Raw genomic sequence first — 22,957 nt, forward strand, 5'->3', positions numbered from 1 at the left:
TGTGTGTTAAGTGCTCCGTTCGTGATTGACATCCAAAATTGATTCTTAATTCATCATGAAGAGTTGAGAGAAGAACTGATGGTTATGGTATTTCCGAGTTGGAGCAGAGATTGCTCGGCGAGCAATTGAACAGACCAGAGAGCACTTTCCGTTGGTCTGGTACTGTTTTGAGCGGCTTTCTAGTAAGGAGACTACCAGATTCGAGTTCTGGGAAGTCTGGCAACTGATGGTTACGGTATTTCCGAGATAGAGCAGAGCCCGCTTTCTCTGCAGAGAAATGATATTGCTCGGCGAGCTCAAGCCAAGGCTCTTCGGCAGCCTATAACTGTTTACAGTCATTCTGTAATACAGAGACTATCAGGAAAATCCGAAGCTTTTCCAGGCCATCACCATCGGCATAAAATTGTGAAAAACTCATTCTCGGCGAATTTTGGGAAGAACATTTTCGAAAAAGTGAGTGAGAATCCTCGGCCACTGCGGCCACTTAGCTGCGTGACTCACTTTTAGCCAAAAAATTTTAAAAAAAAAGAAGCTAAAATCCTGTTTCGGATGGATTTCAGCAACAACTCGTGGAATTGTGTTGCTCGGCGAGCAAGTGATCCAGGTGAGCTTAGGCAACAACTATTTTCCGTCACGGTGTGATCTTCAAGGCCAGGACGGAAAAGCTCCAAAAATCAGTGCTCAAGGCAATTTTTTAAGGAAATTGCATTAAAAAAAAAGAGGAAAATACCAATTTTAGGGTAATTTGGGCCCATTTTTCGCATTTTTTGAACAAATTTTCGTCTATTTCGAGCATTGAGGCCGAATTGAGGCGAATTTTCGAATTTTCTAAGTGAAATTAATCGAAAAATGCTAATTTTTAGCGTATTTTTACGATTTTCACATTCAAAAAAATGTAAAAATTTCTTTTTTCGAGCGCTACGTCGAATTCCAATAACTCTTCGAATGTCTTATGGATTTTTAAAGGTGGGTTACCGAAATTTGAGACTTTGCTTTTTTAGACCCAAAATGGTCCAAAACTGCCAAATTTCGTAATGAGACATTCTGAAAATTTCTCAAAAAAAAAAGTTATGGCGGTTCAAAGTTCGGCAAAAAAAAGGCCCATTTTCAGCTAAAATCAATTTTTTTTCCAACTTCTCAGTGTCACAACGCCTGCAACCTAATTTTTATTTATTCATCACTTTTTAATGAATATTGTGGTCTTTGAGTGGGCGTTTATTCGTTGATTTAAGTACATTTATGGTCAATGGGAAACAAAATGTAACTTTTATTGGTGCCCCCACTGACTGAAAATGTACCTAAATAAATGAATAAACACCTAATCAAATACCACAATATTTATAAAAAAGTGATGAATAAATAATAATTAGGTTCCAGACGTTGTGACACCGAGAAGTTAGAAAAATTTTTTGATTTTAGCTGAAAATATGCCTTATTTTGCCGAACTTTGAACCGCCATAACTTTTTTTTCAGAAATTTTCAGAACGTCTCATTATGAAATTCGGTAGTTTTGGACCAAGTTGGGCCTAAAAAAACAAAAAAAAGTCTCAAATTTCATTTTCACAGGATTTTTTCACAGAATTTTCATATTTCTCGGTTTTTTTCTGATTTTTTCCCCCAGCTCACCTTCTTCCAAATTTTCCAAAATTTTGTGTCGTCTCCGACATCTGACAATATTCATTCTCGTCATCGTTCTGTCTGCATTTACAAGTGTTCAAAAACTTGTGTTTTTTGTTGGTTTTTCGGGGAGTACAGTAGAATCCGACGATCAGATGTGTGCTCTTGGAGCTGCAAATTGAATGCAATTCATGATGATGATGTTTTAAGAAATTTTTTTGGTGATGGAGGGAGATGAAGAAGAGAGAAAAAAACTGTGATAAGGGTGGAGAAGAAATGTTGTTTACTACATTTTGAGGAAAAAAAATGACAATTTTCGGAAATTATAATTTGTTGGAAAATGTGTTCGAGAGAGGAAGAAATTGGGGAAGTAAGTTCAGAATTTTCAGATTTTTTCCAAAAAAAATTATAAAATAGTAATTTTTTTTTTTTTGGAAAAAGCTGAAAATTCAGGAAAAAAACTGGACTTTTTCTGGAATTTGGACTTTTCTACACATTTTTTTTCTAAAAAAAAATCAAATTTTTAGTTAATTTTCAGATTTTTCCTGTAATTTCAATTTTTTAAAGTTTAGATTTTTTTTTGAATTTTCAAATTTGTTTGAAATTTCGAAAAAAAATCTAATTTTCTCTGAATATTTGAATCTCTAAAAATTTGTTTAGAAATTTAGTTTTTTTGGTTTTTAAAAATTGTCAGATTTTTTTTAAACTGAAATTTGACTTTTTACACATTTTTAATGGTTTTTTTTTCGAATTTTCAAAAAAAAAATAATTAAGTTTAGATTTTTTTTGAATTATGAGTTTTCTTATGGGAATATTCAGATTTTTAGCTAAATTTTTGAAATTTGTCTGAAATTTCAGAAAAAATCAGATTTTCAGGTGTTTTAAGACTTTTGAATTTTTTTCGGTTTTTTTTTTTGAATTTTCAAATTTTTTAAACAGTTTTTTTTGTTTTTTTTATTTGTTCAATGTTTTTACTTTTTTTTTCTGAAAAACTCCGAATTTTTAATTTTTTTTTCTGAATTTTGTGGTTTTTCTGAATTTCTTAAAGTTATTTTTCAAATTTCCTCCAAAACTTTTTTTTTTTGAATTTTTAGATTTTTTTTCCGAAATTTCAGCTTTTTTCTCAAATTCCGTGGCCGCGAATCGAAAACCTAGGCCACCGACCGGCGTTTCCTCGGCCAAAAAACTGTTTTACAGAAAAAAAAAATTCGAGATCAAAAGGAACACAGAGTGACCCAAATTATAAACAGTTAATACGGAAATAATCGAAAAATTGTTTAATTTTTTTTTTTTTGATTTCTCCGATTAGGGGTGATACAATTAGTCGTTATTTATTATGTACACACACACACACTGTACATTTTTTTTGTGTATCATGTGATTTTTTGTTATCTTTTTATTATTTTTCTTCATCTTTATCATCATCGTCTTCTTCTATTTCTTTTCGCATTTCCTCCCGCTTTTCTCGGTAATAACGAAGAAAAAGATGATGATGATGATGATAGTTTTGATAAGAAAAAGAAATGAGAGGCTACAATATTTCGTGTTTTCGAGAAAAATAGATTACTTTTGCAACTATTATTTATTGGGAATTGTGGTTTAGAATGCTCTAAATGCACCAGGCTATCCCATTACGGTTTGATCTACAAAAAATGTGGGAATTTTTCGCTCAGAAAAATGTGACGTCAGAACGTTCTCTGACACCACGTGTTAATGGCGAATTGCCGGAATTGAAACTTTCCGGCAAATTGGAAAATTGCCGGAATTGAAACTTTCCGGCGAATTGGAAAATTGCCGGAATTGAAAATTACCGGCAAAACGGCAAATTGCCGGAATTTAAAATTTCAGGAAAATTGGCAAATTGCCGGATTTTAAAATTTCCGGCAAATTGGAAAAGTGCCGGAATTTAAAATTTCAGGAAAATTGGCAAATTGCCGGAATTTAAAACTTCCGGCAAATTGGAAAATTGCCGGAATTTAAATTTTCCTGCAAATCAGAAAATTGTCATTTTGCCAGAAAACCGGCAAATCAGAAAATTTCCGGCAAAACGGCAAATTGCCGGAATTGAAAATTACCGGCAAAACGGCAAATTGCCGGAATTTAAAATTTCAGGAAAATTGGCAAATTGCCGGATTTTAAAATTTCAGGAAATTGACAAATTGCCGGAATTTAAAATTTCAGGAAAATTGGCAAATTGCCGGAATTTAAAATTTCCGGCAAAACGGCAAATTGCCGGACATTTAAAACTTCCGGCAAATCAGAAAATTGCCGGAATTTGAAATTTAAAAACTAAATTCGAACTGCAACCAAACATCCAAAGCCAGAATTTAAATTTCCCGAAAAATCGGCAAACTGCCAGAATTGAAAATTTCCGGCAAATCGGCAAAACGGCAATTTGCAGGAATTTGAAATTTCCGGCAAAACAGAAAATTGCCGATTTGCCGGGAAACCGGATAAGGTTGAAAAATCCAACAATTTAAAATGCAATGTTTCCAATTTTGGCTAGATTCGAACTGCAACCAATCCCCATTTCTCTCCACCCACTTTCGAACCAATCAGAAGGAGTGGGCGGACTCGTTCAGCCTGATTGGTTCAAAAGTGGGCGGGGCGAATCGCTGATTGGTTGCAGTTTGAATTTAGCCAAAATTGAAATTTTTTTGGTTTTTCAGAATTTGAATACTATTTTGGAGTTTATTCAAGCAGCAGCAGCATCTTTACAAGCACTTTCTGCAAATGTCTCGTCGTCTTAGATCAAAGAATGAGTAGGGACAATTCTAGAGCAGAGCTCTCGGAGCCAAGAGATAGAGATAGCAACAACAAAAATGAGTCACAGACATCGTGTTCGTCGTTTTTGCAGCGAATCAGGCAGAGAGAAAGAGAGAAATAGGGAGAAATTGGTCAAAACAACACACTCACACACACAAATAGTGCTTCTAGACTTTCACCAGCCGCTACCAGGCACCAACGACCTCTTGGCGGCGCCACACACAAATTTATGGGAATTTTTTAGAGTATTTTTAGTCGGCTGCAGCAGCAGCAGCGGCGAAAAAAAAACATTTGGGAGGGGAAGAACGTTATAAATCATCTGGTGTCATTAGTTAGTTAGGTAGAAAATTTCCAAACAACTAATGATGTAGATCAAAAAATCACACTAAAAATATGAATAAAAAGGTTAAGTTTAGCTGAATTTAGGCTGAATTTAGCAAAAATCTCTTTATGTGTACATTTTCTGTAGATAGGTGCAAAAACTTTGCCTATCGACGGAAATTTATTGCATATTTACAACAAAAAAAAACCAAAATGAGCTTTTTCTAGCCGCTTTAATACTGAACATTTGAAAAATTGATGTTTTTTTAGACCAGTTACTCGATATATAATTAAAGGTGGGGTACCGAAATTTGAAACTTTGCTTTTTTAGACCCAAAATGTTCCAAAACTACCGAATTTCGTAATGAGACTTCACAATAAATTTCCACAAATTTGTTATGGCCGGTCAACATTTCGAAAAAAAATGAGGCAAATTTTGCTAAAATCTGAAATTTTTTCTTTGTCACAGCCGCTGGATTTTAGTTTTTCTGAAATTATCAAAATTATCACCCTTTAATCCTTATTTTGGTAATTTATCTCGCGGAAATTCGTTGATTGAGGCAACTTTTAGGCCGATAGGCATCCAATAATGATCATTATTGGATGCCTATCGGCCTAAAAGTTGCCTCAATCAACGAATTTTGGCGAGATAAATCCCCAACAGAAGGATCAAACGGTGATAATTTCGGAAAAACTAAAATCCAACGGCTGTGACTAAGAAAAGTGTGCAAAACTTCAGATTTTAGCAAAATTTAGCTCCTTTTTTTTCGAAATGTTGACCTGCCATAAAAAATTTTTGGAAATTTTTTGTGTAGTCTCATTATCAAATTCGGTGGTTTTGGACCAGTTTTAGTATATTTAACTAAAATACTACTATAAAAAACAGTTTGGAGTTTTTTTTTTAAACAGAGTTTTTCAGAGTATGAAATTCGGTTTTTGGGTTCAATTTTTATTACGGATATAAAAATATTATATTTTTCGAAAATTGCTTCATTCGATTAATATATATTTTTAACGTAAAAACGTTCACATCTTCAGGATAATTAATTTATATGAAGGCTAATGAATTTTAAACAATTATGACATTTTCCAACAAAAAAAAATCAGTAAAAATAACTATTTTTGGTGGTTTTTTTTTTGTTGCAAAATTTCGAAAACTTGTTTATCGCAAACTTTACTTCTCATTTCATTTCCCCGTCATTCAGCTGCTTTCTGTTTTCGACACTTTTTTTTGTTTTATCGATTTGGTCTCTGGTCACTCGATTTTATGGGAATTTTCGTGGGAAACTTTTTTTTGGATAATTTTGTAGTTTGGTAGGAAAAAATCGAAATTTTAAATTTTAAATTTTAAATTTTAAAAATATTTTTTGCTTAATTTTTTTTTGTTGGAAAAAATCGATTTTTAACATGAAAAAGGTATATTTAAAATAAAAATTATATTTTTCTTAATTTTAATTTTTAAAATAAACGTTTTGTAGAAAATAAGCAAAGCAATTTTAATTTAAAATCAAAATTTTCAAATTTATAATTCATTTTTTGGCAAATTTGACATTTTTCTACATATTTTTCTCCACAAAAAGGTCAAAAATCATTAAAAATGAAGCAGAAAAAAAAACGAGCAAAATCCAAAAAAAATGTGTTTGTGTAAATGTGTTTGTGTAAATGTGTTTAAAAATGTGTAAAATGTGGACGCTAAATGGATGAAAAAGAAAAAAAAATAAAGGGAGAAAAAAAAGAGAAAAATGGTCATGTTTGAAGACGAGACAACAACAATAACAAAGTTTCAGAGAGAACATTTTTGAGTTTTTCTGGGAAAATTTGCTCAAAATTGTGAGATTTTGAAATATTTGCATAGCAGTTGGTCTTAAAAAACTGCAAAAAATTGGAATTTCGCTTCAAAAAACCTCGAAAAATCTCGATTTTTCAATTTCAGCTAAATTCGAACTGCGACCAATCAGCGATTCGCCCCGCCCACTTTTGAACCAATCAGAAGGAGTGGGCGGAGTTCAGAGGCGCTGATTGGTCGTGCAGTTCTCATTTTGGAGGGAATTTAGACAAAATTGAAATAACGAGGTTTTTTCTAAAATTGATTGGTTTTAAAAAAAAACAATTAAATTTGATTGGTTCAAAAGTGGGCGGGGCGAATCGCTGATTGGTCGTGCAGTTCGAATTTAGCCGAAATTGAAAAAATGAAGTTTAAAAATTTTTTTCTTGACCATTTTTTTTTCTTGAATTAATTCAAGAAAAATCTCGAATTTTCAATTTCGGCTAAATTCGCTCAAAACTGAAAAATCCCCGACCAATCAGCGCCTCTGAACTCCGCCCACCCCATCTGATTGGTTCAAAAGTGGGCGGGGCGAAGCGCTGATTGGTCGCAGTTCGAATTTAGCCAAAATTGAAATTTTTTTGGCTTTTTGAATAATTTTTTCGTATTTCTTTAGTGGTTTTTCGGAATTTTAGACAATTTTGGATGCTTTTTTGGAGCGAAATTTTTTTTTTTTTAATATTTGAAAAAATTTAGGAATTTTCCCCGAAAAAAATCGATACCCCGAGAGAAAATAGCTGAAAATTGAAAAAAAAAGTTTTTTTGGAAAATGCCGGAAAATTTTACAAATTATCATCGACTTTCAGCCTTTTTTCCGAGTTACAGCGAATTTTTAATTTTTTAAATCGGAAAATCGAAATTAGGAAATTTTCATTTAAAAATTGTATAATTTTTCCGCTTTTGCATTAATTTTTTTTTTGAAAATTCAATTTTCCATCCCTACAAACTATTTAAATCGATTGCAAAAAAAAATACATTTTCCCAACGAATATTTCCAAAAAGATTACAGGAAAATTGATAAAAACCCAACAGTGTCACGCCAGTAGTTCCAACAAAAATTGGTGATAATATTTTAAAAAAATCACATGGCGGGGGGGGGGGGGCAATAGAGTGGAAAACAGAAAGAAAAAAAAGAAATAAATAATAGAGAGAAAAAACTTTAAAAGACTACGAGAGATTTAGAGATGAAAAGAAGAAATTTCGGATGGAGAGAGAGAGAGAGAGGAGCAGAGAAAAAGAGCAAAAAATGATTGACAAAAACAACCATCGTTTATGTGTGTGTATGAACGGTTGTGCGTGGGGAATATATAAATATAGTTATAAAAATTTGAAAAAAAAACCAAGTGTGGGTGGTTTTGTGGGAATACATTATAGGGTGGTGGGCGGCAAATGACTTTTTTCGGCAAACCGGCAAACCGGCAAAAGTTCAATTTTGATCGGCGAAATTGTACGCATCCTATATGAAGGTCCTAATTCTATTGTGAGGAAGTAAGCAACTTCTATGACAATTTAAGAGAAAAAATCTGATATCCGGCAAATCGGCAAAACGGCAAGCTGTCGGAAATGAAAATTTTCGACAAACGGCAAATCGGAAAGTTGCCGGAACTAAAAATTTCCGGCGAATCAGCAATTTGCCGGATTTAAACATTTTCGGCAAACGGCAAATCGGAAAGTTACAGGAATAGAAAATTCAGGCAAACTGGCAAATTGCCGGAATTGAAATTTTCGGCAAACCGACAAATCGGAAAATTGCAAAAATTGAAATTTCCGACAAATCGGCAAAATGCCAGGATTGAAATTTCCGGCAAATCGGCAAATTGCCGGAACTGAAAATTTCCGGCAAATCGGAAAATTGACGGAATTGAAATTTTCGGCAAACCGGCAATTTGCAAAAATTAAAATTTCCGGCAAATCGACAAATCGGAAAATTGCCAAAATTAAAATTTTCGGCAAACCGGCAAACCGGAAAATTGCCGGAATTGAAATTTTATGAAAAGCGGAAAATTACCGGCATTTAAAATTTCCGACAAATCGGCAATCCGGCAATTTGGTTGAACTGTAAATTTCCGACAAATCGGAAAATTGCCGGAATTGAAAATTTGTCACCAATTTGCCGGAACTGAAAATTTCCGGCAAATCGGCAAACTGCCGGAATTGAAAATTTCCGGCAAATCGGAAAACTGTCGGAATTGAAAATTTCCGGCAAATTGAAAAATTGCCGGAACTGAAATTTTCGGCAAACCGGCAATTCGCCGAAAATAAACATTTTGAAATTTTCCGGCAAATCTATTTTGCAGATTTGCCGAATTTGCGGACAGAAAAATTTGCCGACCGGCAATTGCCCAAAAATCCCTCTAAAATTTCCGGCAAAATGATATCCGGCAAATTGGCAAACCGGCAATTTGATTTGCCTTCAAAATCAAATTAAAAACTAAATTTCAACAAACCCACGCGAAATTAATCAATATTCCGTATCAAATCACCAGGAAAACCTAAATCAGAGAATTAAACTCTTTTTGCATTAATTTTGGCGCAAAACAAACTAAAAATGTAAATTAAATTTTTTGGAAAGCCCCAAAAAATGAGAAAAACGATTATTATGCAATGCAGCACACATCACTAAAAACTCGCCGATTTTCGAAGAGCGCACACACACGAGGAAGAGGGACGAGAGAGTACACCTGGTAAAGAGTACGCAGACATTCAGGGAATAGTAGTGGAGAGACGCAGGGACACACGCAGGGGGAATGGAGAATACGAAAACAACGACGACGAAATAAGTTGATGGGTATTCTGAATCGAATGATGATGATGACGAAGGAGAAAAAGACAATGATCTTCAATGTCTTAAAATGAACACAGCCAACTGGAAGTGCAAATTTAGTTCACCAAGTTTAATACAGTGCGTCCAACTTCTATAGCAGATCAAGCCGAAATGAGACACTCTGGCACCACGTGGTAAAGTTGCAAAATGTATTAAAATACATGTTTTATGTATTTTAATACATTAATTTTTCAGCAATTTCAAATTATCCAGCACTACTTGAATAGCCCCATAAATTTTTAGAATGCGTATTGCACAATATATTTGACGCGCAAAATATATCGTAGCGCGAAAACTACAGTAACTCTTTAAAATACTACTGTAGTGCTTATGTCAATTTACGGGCTCTTTTTAATTTATTTCAAAATCGAGAGCCCGGTAAATCGACACAAGCATTACTGTAATCTTCCAAAGAATTACTGTAGTTTTCGCATCGAGATATCTTGCGCGTCAAATATGTTGTGTAATACGCATTCTAGGAATTTTTTGTTCCCGTAATAGTTATTTCTAATAAGAATATGCCCTAAAATTCCCGGAAATTTTAAATCGCATTTCGAATTTTGACAATTTACGAATAAAAAGAGGGGCATTGAATTTATCTTTTTGCGAAATCATGCGAAATCAGTTGAGAACTCTGCGCCTCTTCTCCTGCATTTTTTGTAGATCTACGTAGATCAAACCGAAATGAGGACACTACATGAGCTATGATGCATTTTGCAGCCTCCGCTATTCTTAAATTGGCAAATTTACCGAGTTTGCCGAGCACGGCAAATTTCAAACATGTGGGTTTGCCGAATATGCCGCCTGGTTGAGATCATGAACATTGCCGAGAAATAACGAGAGCCCAGAAGTGGGTGGCGCTTACATAAGCTCCGCCCATTTAAAGGCTAAAAATTCTCATTTTACTTTGAGCTTTTCCTCAATTCTTCATGATTTTCAGTGCCATTTTTGAGCCAAAAAATCTACAGAAAAAGTGCAAAATGATGGTGCCCGGTGCCTCTACACCAAGAGAGACCACACGTGCAGAAAACCGAGAGAGAGAGAGAGAGAGAGAGAGAGAGAGAGAGAGAGAGTAGAGACACAGCGTATTTCAACTGGAAACTGACACCGAGATGCACCAAAGGACACCGAAATGGAGGTCAGCTGAGACGAAGAGGAGGAGGACGAGGCGGGAAAAAAACCAACTGAGAGGAATACGAAATGTGTGTGTGTGTGTGTGATGTGATGTGATGAACATGTTTCTCAACGTAAACAACGAGAATCTGATAGATTGAACAAAAATAGGAAAAAAAAAAGAATGGTGTTAGGTTTCGCGAGCGCGCGGGAAATTCGAATTTTTGGAAAAAAAAAATGTTTCTCTCAAATTTCTTAGAATTTTCAAATTTTCAGGAATTTTTGAAACTGGGCACTTTTCGATAGTTTTTTAAAAAATTTTCAGATTAGGCAGTATTTGCCGGAGTTGGTAGAAAGATTTCTGGCAAAGTCGGCAATTTGCTGGAATTGAAATTTCCGGCAAAATCGGCAATTTGCCATTTTTCAAATTTTCGGAAAATTTGGCATTTGCCCAAATTGAAAAATTTTAAATTTTCGGCAAATCGGAAAATTGCCGGAATTGAAAATTTCCAGAAAATCGGCAAATTGCAGAAATTGAAAATTTCCGGCAAATCGGCAAATTGCGGGAATTGAAAATTTCCAGCAAATCGGCAATTTGCCGGAATTGAAAATTTCTGGCAAATCGGCAATTTGCCGGAATTAAAAATTTCCAGAAAATCGGCAAATTGCCGGAATTGAAAATTTCCAGAAAATCGGCAAATTGTCGGAATTGAAATTTCCGGCAAACTGGCAATTTCCCGAAACTGAAAATTTCCGGCAAACAGCAAAGTCGGCAATTTGCGGTTTTCCAAATTTTTGGCAAATTCTGCAAACCGGCAACTAGTCGATTTGCCGGAAAAACGGCAACTGCCGAAAGTTTCGGTAAATTGTGGGTTTGCGTAATTTAAAAAATCCCCTCAAAAAATCCGGCGAATTGATATCCGGCAAAATTGCCGGAATTGAAAATTTCCGGCAAATCGGCAAATTGCCGGAATTGAAAATTTCCAGCAAATCGGCAATTTGCCGGAATTGAAAATTTCCAGAAAATCGGCAATTTGCCAAAAATCGGCGTTCAAAAACTGACAAAAAATTCAGAATAAATTGCGATTTTTTCAAAGAAAAACCAAATTTTGACCAATAAAAAAATTCTGAACACTGTCAATTCCATATCATGTAATAAAACAACGAAAAAAAATGCATCACATGACCTAATCTTTGTCATTTTTCATGAAATCGTTGATTTTTGGTCATTTTAGAGGTGTTTTTGGTCGAAAAAATCAAAATTTTTGCCAGATTTTGAATAGATTTCATGAAAAAAAACGATTTTTATAGAGGATTTGGTGTCAAAAAATTGTGGAAATTATTAGATTTGGGGAATAAAAATCCAATTTTTTTCAGATAAAAAATTAAAATCTAAAGCGAAAAAATGGCCAAAAAATGGCCCAAAAAATCTACATTTTTGCCCATTTTTCTGGAGTTTTCCCAGAATTTTTTCGGTTTTTGGGGTTAAATTTCCGGGAAAACATAATTTTTTTAATTTTTTAATTATATTTTCGGAATTTTACCGCCAAAAACTCATTTTTAATGGCAAAAAAACATAGAAAAATGGTTCAATCAATTGAAAATTTCAATTTTGTCCAGAATTCAATTTATATTTAATTAATATCCAATTTTTCACATTTTGGTAGTTTATTTACCATTTTTTTTTTGATTTTGGCCACAAAATGTACCTAAATTAACAAAAAAAAGTTGGTAAAACTGGAGATTTTAGTGAAATCTGGGGGATTTTCCGGGATTTTTTTTTCGGTTTTTGGGGTTAAAATTCCGGAAAAAACTCAATTTTTTCAGTTTTTTATCGAATTTTCGGCATTTTAACGTCGAAAAACTCAATTTTAATGGCAAAAAAACATAGAAAAAAGAACGAAGGGTCAATTCAAATGTTTTCGCGTTTCGTTTTTTGATCTTTGAGTTGTTGTTGTTGTACCCCATCCGCCGCCGTTTTTTTTTTCAAATTTATTTTTTTCCCGCCAAAAAAACCTAAAAATCAATAATTTAAACTATAAAATAGCAAATTATTACGATTTTTAATTGAAAAATTGAGCAAAAAATTGACATTTTTTGTAAAATAAACACAAAAAAACCAATTCCCACGTGGCACAGATTGTTTGCTCATCGTTTGTCGGTGTACTTTTTGGAAAATATTTATTTTTAAGGGGGTATTTCTGATTGAAAGAGCGAAAAAAAGCGAAAAATGAGTGAAAATTTGGAAGAAATCGAAGAAAATTGGGCTAAAATTCGATTTTTTTCGCAAAAATTTGATTTTTGAGCCAATTTTTTGTAATTTTTTGTATTTTTTTTCACCAAATTTTGCTGAATTTTACTTGAAATTTTAGAATTTTGGATTATAAAATCCAAAATTTTTCGATATTTTTTGCAATTTACTGGTCAAAATTGCGGAAAAATGGTTCAGAAATTGGCGAAAATGGGAATTTTCATCAATTTTAAAGCGATTTTTGGTTATTTTTTGAGATTTTCCCTAAAAATCTCCAAAATTCTGCCTAAAACATCAGAAAATTCGTTATTTTTATTGCTAAATTGCTGCAAATGGCCCAGAGATTGACCGAAGTGTGATTTTTTAAATAAATTTTTATCAATTTTTATCAATTTTAAAGCGAAAAAACCAATTTTCACATTAATTTTGTTGGTTTTTAACGAAATTTTTGGGATTTTCTCGATTTTTTGTGTGATTTCGCTAAAAATTGTGTGTATTTTTAAAACAAAATCGCTTAAAATCGATATTTTCAAGTAATTTTTTCAATTTTTAATTGCTTTTTTGAGCAAATTTTGTGGTTTTGTCTGTTGAAATCTTTTAAAAACCTTATTTTTCTCGATTTTTTCCTAGATTTTCCACTTTTTTTCACGAAAAACTTCGAATATCCGTTATTTTTTCACAAAGGCAGCCTAAAAGTGCATTGAAAAGACCTTGAAAATGGTCAAAAATGACGTGAAAAGATCCAATTGGCACCGTGCCAAGACTATTGCAACAAATTCGGCGTAATTTGAATTGGATAAATGGAATTTTACGGGCGGAAATTGGGAAAAACTGGAAAATGACGGGAAAATCGTTCTGTGAGCGAAGAATCAGATGGTTTAGCAGATTTTTAAGGTTAAATTTGATAATTTAGACAAAAAAAAAGACTAAAATCGGCTGAGAAATGAAGAAAATAGCAAAAAATCGGTGAAAAATCAAAAAACCCGCCTGAATCTCCCTATTTTTACGATTTTTGTGGGAATTTTAGTGGAAAAAAAGAGAAAATTACTTACTTTTGTCGAAAAAATGATAAAAATCCGTGAAAAATAGCTGGAATATTGAGAAAAATCGAAGAAAAATGTGAAAAACGAAATTCAAAAATCAAAAACGAAAGCGCGGGTACGCAAACACCGCTGCACACATTCGCAGGTACAGTACCCCGGGAAAATGTTTAAAATCAGTTAAAATGTCGATTTAAAGCTTTTTTTCAATGGAAAAATACAGTTTCTACATTTCATAAATTGAAAACTTGAATTTTCAGTTCAAAACATTGCAAAAATGCACAAAAAACATCTCTAAAAATGGTGAAAACTCTAAATTGACAATGGAGCGCACTTGCTACTACCAATATTTTTTGCAAAAAAAGCGACATTTGACCGGTTTGAACTCTTTTGAACCCCACGAAATTAGGGAAAAACACCAGGAAAACAAGGCCGAAAGAAGTAAACAACATTTCCGCCATGAAAAAGATAGAAAAAGATGAAATCTGATGGTCGTTTATCATCTTTTAATGCACTTTTACTATTTCTACACAGATTTCTATAGAGAGGAGGCAATGTCATTGATAGATATCCTTATCAATTAATCCGCCGATATTATTTGGGAACATTCAAGAAACAAAGAAACTAGGAAAAATAGAGAGAAAAACAAGAATTAGAAGGTTTGGTAAAAAATTTAAAATTCGAGAATGACGTCACTACATAGCTCCTTCGTTTCTTTGCATAACTCTAATTTTTGATCAGAAAAGTGTCAGAAAAGTTTCGCGCCATTTGCGTAATTATTTTTTTTTTCTCAAAATAGCAGGAAAAAGGAGGGAAATTCGACTTTTTCTGCCAGAGGGGAAGAGATTCGAGATTCAGCTTCAATTTCCAGGTCGTATATCTAGGCACGTATCTCAGCGGGAGAAATAGTTACAAAAATGTTGTCAATGAAGTACTTGTAGAGCTCAAAATTTCCTACAATTCACTAGTGGAAAATTTTTTGCTAACACTCTTCCTCAATGAGATAAACGGCCGTAAATGAGGCTCTGCCCTTCGCGCGGTTTCAAACTCAGCACAGCTTGGCGCTTATTTCTCTGCGAGGGAGAAAGTTACAAAAAATTTGTTAACTAGCAATTTGTAGAGCTTCATATTTGCCACAATTCACTAGTGAAAAATTTTTTGCTAGCATCTTTCCTCAATGAGATAAACGGTCGTAAGTAAGGCTCTGCCGCACTGACCTTTCGCACTTTGCACAGCTTGGCGCTCATATCTCTGCGGGGAAAAAAGTTGCCAAAAAGTTGTCAACTAACAACTTGTAGAGCTTAAAATTTTCTACAGATTACTAGTTTGGAATTATTTGCTAGCACCTTTCCTCAATGAGATAAACGGTCGTAAGTAAGGCTCTGCCGCACTAAGCTCTCGCACTCACCACACTTAGACGCGTGTACCTCAGCGAAGAGGAAAGATAATAAAAAGTTGTTAACTAACAACTTGTAGAGCTTAAAATTTGCTATATTTTTGTGTGAAAACAGTTTTTCATAACTCTGCTCCACACAGATATACACACATTTAAAATTAGATTCACAAAGTCTTGCAAACCTAATTTAGCACTCCTAAACTGTAAATCAGCAATTTTTTTTGTTAAAATTTCCACTAAAAAGTTATAACAATATGTTATTCAAAAGAAAGAACGCAAAATAAACTATAGTATAAAAACTAGACAAACATATTTTGATGATATTTTAAAGTCAGAAAAATAGATGACAAAATGGCATCTGGATTTGCTCGGTGAGTCAAAGTGTACTTTAAAAGTTCAACTATACGATTTTCAGGAAATTATGATAAAAACAAGAGCTTTATTTACAGATAATTATTAAAAGTTAGAAAAAAATATATTCAAGGAAACTGAGAATCATGTAGAAGTACCCATACAAGGGAGTAATGAAAATTTGAAAATTGAAAATTTGTTGAACATTGTCAAAATCTACCGCCAAACTTGAAAACTACCGTAGTCGAGATGGTAATCAGGTAGCAAATGACTACTGTAGACAGTCCCAGGTAATAGATGACGTCAGGCATACAGAACTCTGTTTGTGACGTGGCACGGGCTTCTTGCGGGGAACTTTGTTTTTCCACACGGAATCTACCGTTCACGTAGATGATGTCGGTACGGGTGTTGTTGTTATCTGGAAGTTTAATATTGTGTCGATTTACGAGATTTTGTCGATTTACGAGATTTTGTCGATTTACGAGTTTGGGTCGATTTACGACATTGTGTCGATTTACGAAAGTATGTCGATTTACGAGAGTTTGTCGATTTACGACATTGTGTCGATTTACGAAATTATGTCGATTTACGAGAGTTTGTCGATTTACGACTTTGTGTCGATTTACGAGAGTTTGTCGATTTACTAGGACTTTTCGATTTACGAGATTTTGTCAATTTACTAGAACGTGTCGATTTACGAAATTGTGTCGAGTTCCGAGATTTTGTAGATTTACGAGATTTTGTCAAGTTACTAGAATGTGTCGATTAACGAGATTTTGTCGATTTACGAAAGTATGTCGATTTACGAAATTATGTCGATTTACGAGAGTTTGTCGATTTACGACTTTGTGTCGATTTACGAGATTTTGTCGATTTACGAAATTATGTCGATTTACGAGATTTGGTTGATTTACGACATTGTGTCGATTTACGAAAGTATGTCGATTTACGACTTTGTGTCGATTTACGAGAGTTTGTCGATTTACGACTTTGTGTCGATTTACGAGAGTTTGTCGATTTACTAGCACTTGTCGATTTACGAGATTTTGTCAATTTACTAGAACGTGTCGATTTACGAAATTGTGTCGAGTTACGAGATTTTGTAGATTTACGAGAATTTGTAGATTTACGAGATTTTGTAGATTTACGAGATTTTGTCAAGTTACTAGAATGTGTCGATTTACGCGATTTTGTCAAAATTTCCGGATTTTAGTTGGGAAAATCTTGACTTTTTTTGAAAATAGAAAATTTTGCGGAAAAATTTGAAAAATTTCATTCAGAAAATTCGAAAAAAACTGGTTTTTTTTCTGAAATTATTCAAAAATTTTGAATTTTCGAGAAAAAAAAGTATCTCTTACTTTTCCCTACAAGTTGTCGCCGACTTCTCTGACTCGATTCAAATGAGACAAATCCGCAATTGTTGCTCGCCGAGCACAGGTCCTCTTCCTCGCCATTTATGATTTCTAGGTGCTCGGTTCTGAAAATTAATGGGGATTAAGGGGAACAGAATTTGGGAGAAAAATAATAATATTCAATAAAAAGTTTAAAAAAAATTGTTTAGTTTGAAAAAAAAATTTTTTTTCAAAAAGCTTTAAACTTCAAAAGTTTCATATTTCATTCTAAAACTCAATTTCCGCTCTGAAAAATTCAAATTCCCACCAAAAAACCCACTTTTTCACACAAGTCCTCACTGCACATCTGATAAAAACCTCATATTCCTCTGGAAATTTGAAAGCCAGCGAAGTCGCATAAATTTTCGAGAAATCCTGTGAATACGTGGTGTCAGAAATAAGCTCCTCGTCTAAAGAGCATCCATTTTCCAGAATTTTCATCCCTTTTCCGTTTTCTGACTCGGCAGAGCACCTCTCGAGTTGAATTCCGAATATTCCTGGAATAATTCGGGATTTCGGGTTTTTAAAAATAATTTTTTCTTGTTCAGGTTGTTGAGAGCTTCAACATGACCCCAATATTGGCTAGTTTCCGCCCAGTTTGGGTCCCGCCACGAAATTCCCCGGGATACTGTAGTTGTTCGTGGTGGGACCCAATGTTGGCGGAACCTGGGCATGTTTATACGCATTTTGAAGCTCTCGATGTGGTTAACATGAGGAAATACAAAAATTTGGAAAGTCGACGAGGAAATGTGAAATTTAGAAAAATTTCAACAAAAAAAAATTCAAAAAATGTTAAAAATTTTTTTTTGAATTTTGTAAATTATTTTTTTGCCTAAAAAACTTTTTTTTCTCAAACTCTTTAAAATTACCGTGTTCCTGTTCCAATTTCCACTCGAACATTATAGGATCGCCAACATTCAACACTTTCTGCTCATTGGCTTCAAAATTCTGAGTTTTCTGAAATTTTTTCTAGTTGAAGTTTCAAATCTGTCTGAAATTACTCACCGTTGTCAAAGATTCCTCTCCAGCTGGCAAAATGTGCATTGAAATTTTTGGCAGTTGAAAATTTCCGAGAATCAGCTCGTGCTCTTGGATTAGGCTGAAAAAATTCAGATTTTTTTGCTGAAATTTTGAAAAATATTTTCAAAATCGAGAGTCTAACTAAATTTTGAGAAATTTTAACAGTTTCAGCACAACGAGACCTTTAAAATGACCCCCATCATGTCTGTGTTCCGCCTATTTTGGGTCCCACCACGAAATCCCCCGGGGTACTGTAGTTTTCGTGGTGGGACCCAAATTTCCTAAAAACATGATGGATGTTATTTTAAAATTTTCGGTGAACCAAATTCTAGTGCTTCATCATTTTTACAAAAACAAAAATTAAATTTCAAAAAATGTCAAAAAAAAAAATCTTAAAATTTAAATGTTTCTTAAAATTCAAACATTTTGTATTTAATAACACAAAATTCAAAATGAGCTCATTGAGACCTTTCTAATGACCCCCATCATGCCTATATTCCGCTGACTTTGAGAAATTGGGTCCCACCACGAAAACACAAGGGGGTACTGTAGTTTTCGTGGTGGGACCCGAAATAGACAAAACCTAGGCATGATGGGGGTCATTTGAAAGCTCTCGGTGAGCTCAACATGAAAATTACAATGAGAATACAAAAAAACAATTTTAACTTAACAAAACTTTAAAAAAAAACATTGTTTTGTATTTTAAGAGTTGATGCAAAAATTCTCACTTCTCAATTCCAATTTCCGTTTTTCGCTTAAAATCTTCAAATTCACAATGTGCACGAAAAGCTCGATCTGAGGGTGTCACCAGTGTTGGATGGAAGGCCACAATCACTTGTCCCGACAAAAGCCACATTTTTGAATTCGGCTTTGGCCACGCTCGGAAACCACATTTTTCCAGCTCTTGAGCATTTATTTTGAGCTCCAGAGCTGTGGAATTCTGGGTAATTTGGTAGGATTTGGAGCAGGACGGAGTGCCGCGAGACCCTTTTACGTAGATCTGAAATGAATTTTGGAAATAAAGCGGAAAAATGTACTTTCTGTTATAAACAGCATTTTGTAAACTTTTACAGAAATTTTTTTCCTTTTTGGGATTTTTGGAATTTTTAAAAATAATTTTTTAAATAAGTTAAAATTTTGTGATATCTGGAAAAAGTGTAATGTTTGGAATGTCTAGAATTTTATAAAATTTGGGTCCCGTCACGAAAACCGCCCGGGGTACTGTAGTTTTCGTGGTGGGACCCGAAATAGGCGGAACCAACCTAGGCATAATGGGAGTCATTTGAAAGCTCTTAATGAGGTCAACATGAAAATTTAAATAAAAATACAAGTGAATAATTTTAACCTAAAAAACATTTTTTGAAAAGTTTCAATTTTTTTTGAGTTTAAGAGTTAATGCAAAAATTTTTAATTTATTAATTTTCAATTCTTTTCAATGCCAAAACTTTGACTTCAGCAAAAAATCAGATATTTTTAAAACTTTTTTCTGTTGGAATTTTAACATTTCTGACAATTTTAATTTTTGGAATTCCCGACAAAAAACGTATTTTCTGGATTTTTTAAGATTAAAATGTTTAAAAAATTAATAAAAATTCCATCAATTCCACAAAAAAATGTCTCTATAAATCCCCCACGTATTTTCAAACAAATGCCCTTTAAATTGGTATTGCGGGGTAACCTAATTTTTATAAAAATAAAGAGAAATTCCGGTTAAGTAAACAATTCGAGAGAAGGGTGTGAAACTTCCCTAATTGAAAAGTGTTTTGGTTTAATGCAACAATTCGGAAGGAGGTGGTTTTGGTTCAGATGATCGAAAGGGCTACTTACCGTACTACTCAACTTTTGGCAGATTACTTTGTTTTGGGTTTGTTTTAAGAATATCAGAAAAAGGCTTTTTTTTCAGTTGGTTTAAGCCTAAGTCTAAGCCTGAGCCTACTTACCTGTCCCTCAAAAAAGTCTTCAGTCTCCGCAACAAGTGAAATCGCATCGGATCGACACGAGACAAATGGTTTCCCTGAATAGTTTATTCTTAATTATAGGCTTTTTCACTTTTTCACTTACCAACTATCCGATTTTCGAATGTTTTCGCTTCTGAGGATGAGATCTGCAATTTAAGAAACGTGACCTACTTTTCAAGTTTCAGGCCTCCAACTTACTGTTATAAAAATCAATAAAAATGGTACTGTGGAGAGGAGCATTCTGATAATCTGAAAAAAAAAATCAATATTGATCGAATAATAGGTAGTAAAAAAATTAGTACATAAACGAAATATAATTTTTAAAACATGGTGCATCGAAAATGTTTGATTTTTTTGGGAAAAATCGTTTTTTTTTCTATTTTTCGAGAAAAAATTTTGAATTTTTTGATTTTTAGTTATTTATTTTTGTAGACTTTGTAGACTTTTTGATACAAAATTTTACAAGATTTTCAATTTTGGCGCAAAATTTAAAAAAAAAATATCGGTAAAAATTCGAATTTTTTCGATTTTTTTTTTCTGAAAAAATAATGTTTCAATTTCTTAATTTTTTGGCGCATATGTTTAAAAAATTTAATCGATGTTTTTTCTGACTTTTTTTTTTGAAAAAAAACAACAAATTTTTCAGGAAAAAAAATTTTAGGTCTACTATTTTTAGCGGAAAATTTCACAATTTCAAACTTTTAAAAACTCAATTTTTCGGGTAAATCAATTCGAATTATTCAATATTTAAAAATTTAGAAACTCGACAATTTTCTTTTAAAAAAATTTGTTTTCGACATTTTAGCGCTATAATTTTCAAATCTTAATCTCAATTTTTTTGGGAAAAAGCAAATAAAATTGGTTTTTAGGCACTTTTTCTACAAAATACCTAGGCGTAGGTAATCCCATTTGAAATACTGGGTCAAACGCCTATTTGGGGCAAAAAACGGGACCACCTGCTGAGGTGGGGGGCGGCAAAAATCCAATAAAAAAGCAGTGAGTGATGACACATAAAAGAAGGAAGAGGAGGAGGAGGATGACACCAAAAATGACCTTGAACTTCAATCTTGCACTAGTTATGCAACACAGACGCTAACGAGATAAAAAAAGAGTGGTCCATTGACACTTGTTGTGCTATAAGGAAATGGTGTAAAGGAGGGGATGAAAAGGGGGGGAAGAAGGAGGTCATTTGGAGGGCGGAATAAGGGAAAGTGGGGAGTTGGAGGGGAAGAGTTTCGTTTAAGGGAAAGTTTCATAATAAGTAGGTGAACAGGTGAAAGGAGAAAGGGAACAGAGAGAGGTCTTGAACTTTTTAGAGTACTGGGAAACTTTGGGAATTGAGGGTTTCCAAGTTTTCCCCGAGGAAAAAGTTTTGGTGGGCCAGTTGCAATTATTGAAAAAGTTCCAGAACAATCCAGAATTTTTTCATCCAAATCATTATCTCAAAAAATTGAAATTTCCCGCCAAAATTATTATTTAAAAAAATTTAAATTTTCCGCCGAAAAAGTTGCTCAGAAAGTTTGAAAGTTGGACTTTTTTGAGTACTGGGAAACAGAACTTAGAACTGCACGGTACCGTATAGGGTGAGAAACAATTTAGAGCAATTTTTTTTAAAAATAACTTTTTTAAATACATTTGTACCGTTTTTAGATCTCAGAAAATTTTCAAATTTTGAATTTCCCGCCATAATGATTTCTGAGAAATTTTTATACTTACCGTCGAAATTATTATTTCTGAAAATGTTGAATTTCCCGCCAAAATTATTTTCTTACAATCAGAAAATTTGAATTTCCCGCCAAAATGTTCTAACAAAAAATTTGAATTTCCGCTTAAATGTTTTCTCAAAAAATTTTAATTTCCCGTCAAAAATTTTTTTTTTCAGAAAATTAAAACAAATCTCGATAAGTAAGTAACTCCAAATATAACAATAACACCCATTATGCTTGACTTCGCAAACTTTGGGTCTCCCCACGAAAACTACAGTACCCCGGGGTATTTCGTTGCGGGACCCAAACTTCACAAAGTTGGCGGAATATAGGCATTATGGGGGTCATTTTAAAGGTCTCAGTGTGCTGAGAATGAAAAAAGTGTTAAAATTGAAAATAAATAAATTTCCGAGAAAAAACTTTTTTTTATTATGAAATAAATAGGAATTTTTTCCAAAAACTTTTACTATTAGAGTTTTTTTTCCAAAACTGCATGGTGGGCGTTTTTTGTTTTAATGAATTTCAAGTTGTTAACCTTGTTGTTTAAGCATCTTCAATTTTTTTAAACAAAAAAAATTTGCAAAAAAATTCCAAAAAAATTTTTTTTAATTTTTTTTCCAAACTTTCCCTGTATAAAAACTATTTCATTTCAATCTCCATCTATAAAATATGTTTGCAATACATTTTTCAATAATAATCTATCATCTCATGTCAAATTCACATGTTTCTCCCCCTATCTTCTCATGTGCTCTACCTATATAAGGGGGGCTTAAGCCCCTAAGCCAAATCGATTTTTTTCATTCATCTGTCAGTTTTTATTATATATATATACTTTCACTGACTTCATCAGGAAGCAGAGGATTTTTTTGGAGGATTTCCAGAAATTTTGGGCTGAAATTTTGGGTTTTGTGGTGAAAAGGAGACTTTTGGACGGGAAATGGAGAGTAAAATTGTATTTTGAAAAATTTTAATTTGAATTGTTAGATTGAACTTAAAATTTGGGATTTTTAGTAAAAAAAAAATTTTTTTTTGAAAAATAATTTTTTCTGAAAATTTTTTTGAAAATTTTTTTCTGAGAAAACTTTAATTTCCTAAAAAAATTAGGTTTTCCTGCTTAATCTTCTTAATTTAAGCCAAAAATCCCCATTTAAAATGCCTCTTTTCTCGTCATTTCTCACCATTTTCTCGCAAATCTTCACTGCGATCCTACTAATTTTAACCCCAAATTCTCTGAGCCAAAATCTCAAAATTTTCCATTATTCCATGCTATTTTTATTTTTCCCTTTATGCTTGTTTCGTCGGCATTTCCTGCGGAAAAAATTACCGAAAACCTGGAATTTCTACAAAAAATACATGAAAATCGGGATTTTTGGAGCAT

The 22,957-nt window shown here is 33.3% G+C and overlaps 2 protein-coding genes, 1 long non-coding RNA gene and 1 other non-coding gene across 6 annotated transcripts in view; 1 reads left to right on the top strand and 3 right to left on the bottom strand.

The window, feature by feature from the left end:
• The window catches only part of daf-2, a gene marked incomplete at both ends in the record, with an annotated part of 46,333 nt that extends 32,499 nt beyond the window's left edge, over positions 1 to 13,834 (bottom strand). The window contains 2 exons of one of the 3 annotated variants that reach the window (NM_001312987.4): positions 1,627 to 1,788; positions 13,770 to 13,834. In NM_001312987.4, coding sequence (NP_001299916.1) covers positions 1,627 to 1,690 — 64 coding nt within the window. Of the gene's footprint in view, positions 1 to 1,626; positions 1,789 to 13,769 lie in introns of those variants that run through there. The other 2 variants (NR_132448.1, NM_065249.7) reach the window with 2 other exon arrangements.
• On the bottom strand, positions 8,529 to 10,531 carry linc-143. Its single transcript, NR_101798.1, has one exon. It is a non-coding gene; the product is annotated as a long non-coding RNA linc-143 (long non-coding RNA).
• A 1,746-nt stretch (positions 13,835 to 15,580) lies between the features above and the next one.
• On the bottom strand, positions 15,581 to 20,128 carry cutl-25 (ZP domain-containing protein). The gene is made up of 9 exons (NM_065250.3): positions 20,072 to 20,128; positions 19,977 to 20,019; positions 19,856 to 19,929; positions 18,644 to 18,915; positions 17,901 to 17,994; positions 17,765 to 17,852; positions 17,176 to 17,392; positions 16,863 to 16,981; positions 15,581 to 15,922 (listed from the first exon to the last, which is right to left on the bottom strand). Exons 1-9 carry the CDS (start codon positions 20,111 to 20,113, stop codon positions 15,714 to 15,716), a joined length of 1,158 nt encoding a protein of 385 aa, NP_497651.2. The 5' UTR covers positions 20,114 to 20,128; the 3' UTR covers positions 15,581 to 15,713.
• Positions 20,129 to 20,468: 340 nt separating this feature from the next.
• 21ur-15022 lies at positions 20,469 to 20,489 on the top strand. The gene has a single exon (NR_052157.1).
• Positions 20,490 to 22,957: the final 2,468 nt, after the last annotated feature.

This window comes from Caenorhabditis elegans, chromosome III (assembly GCF_000002985.6).
Source record: "Caenorhabditis elegans chromosome III".
NCBI classification, from domain to species: Eukaryota; Metazoa; Nematoda; class Chromadorea; order Rhabditida; family Rhabditidae; genus Caenorhabditis; species Caenorhabditis elegans.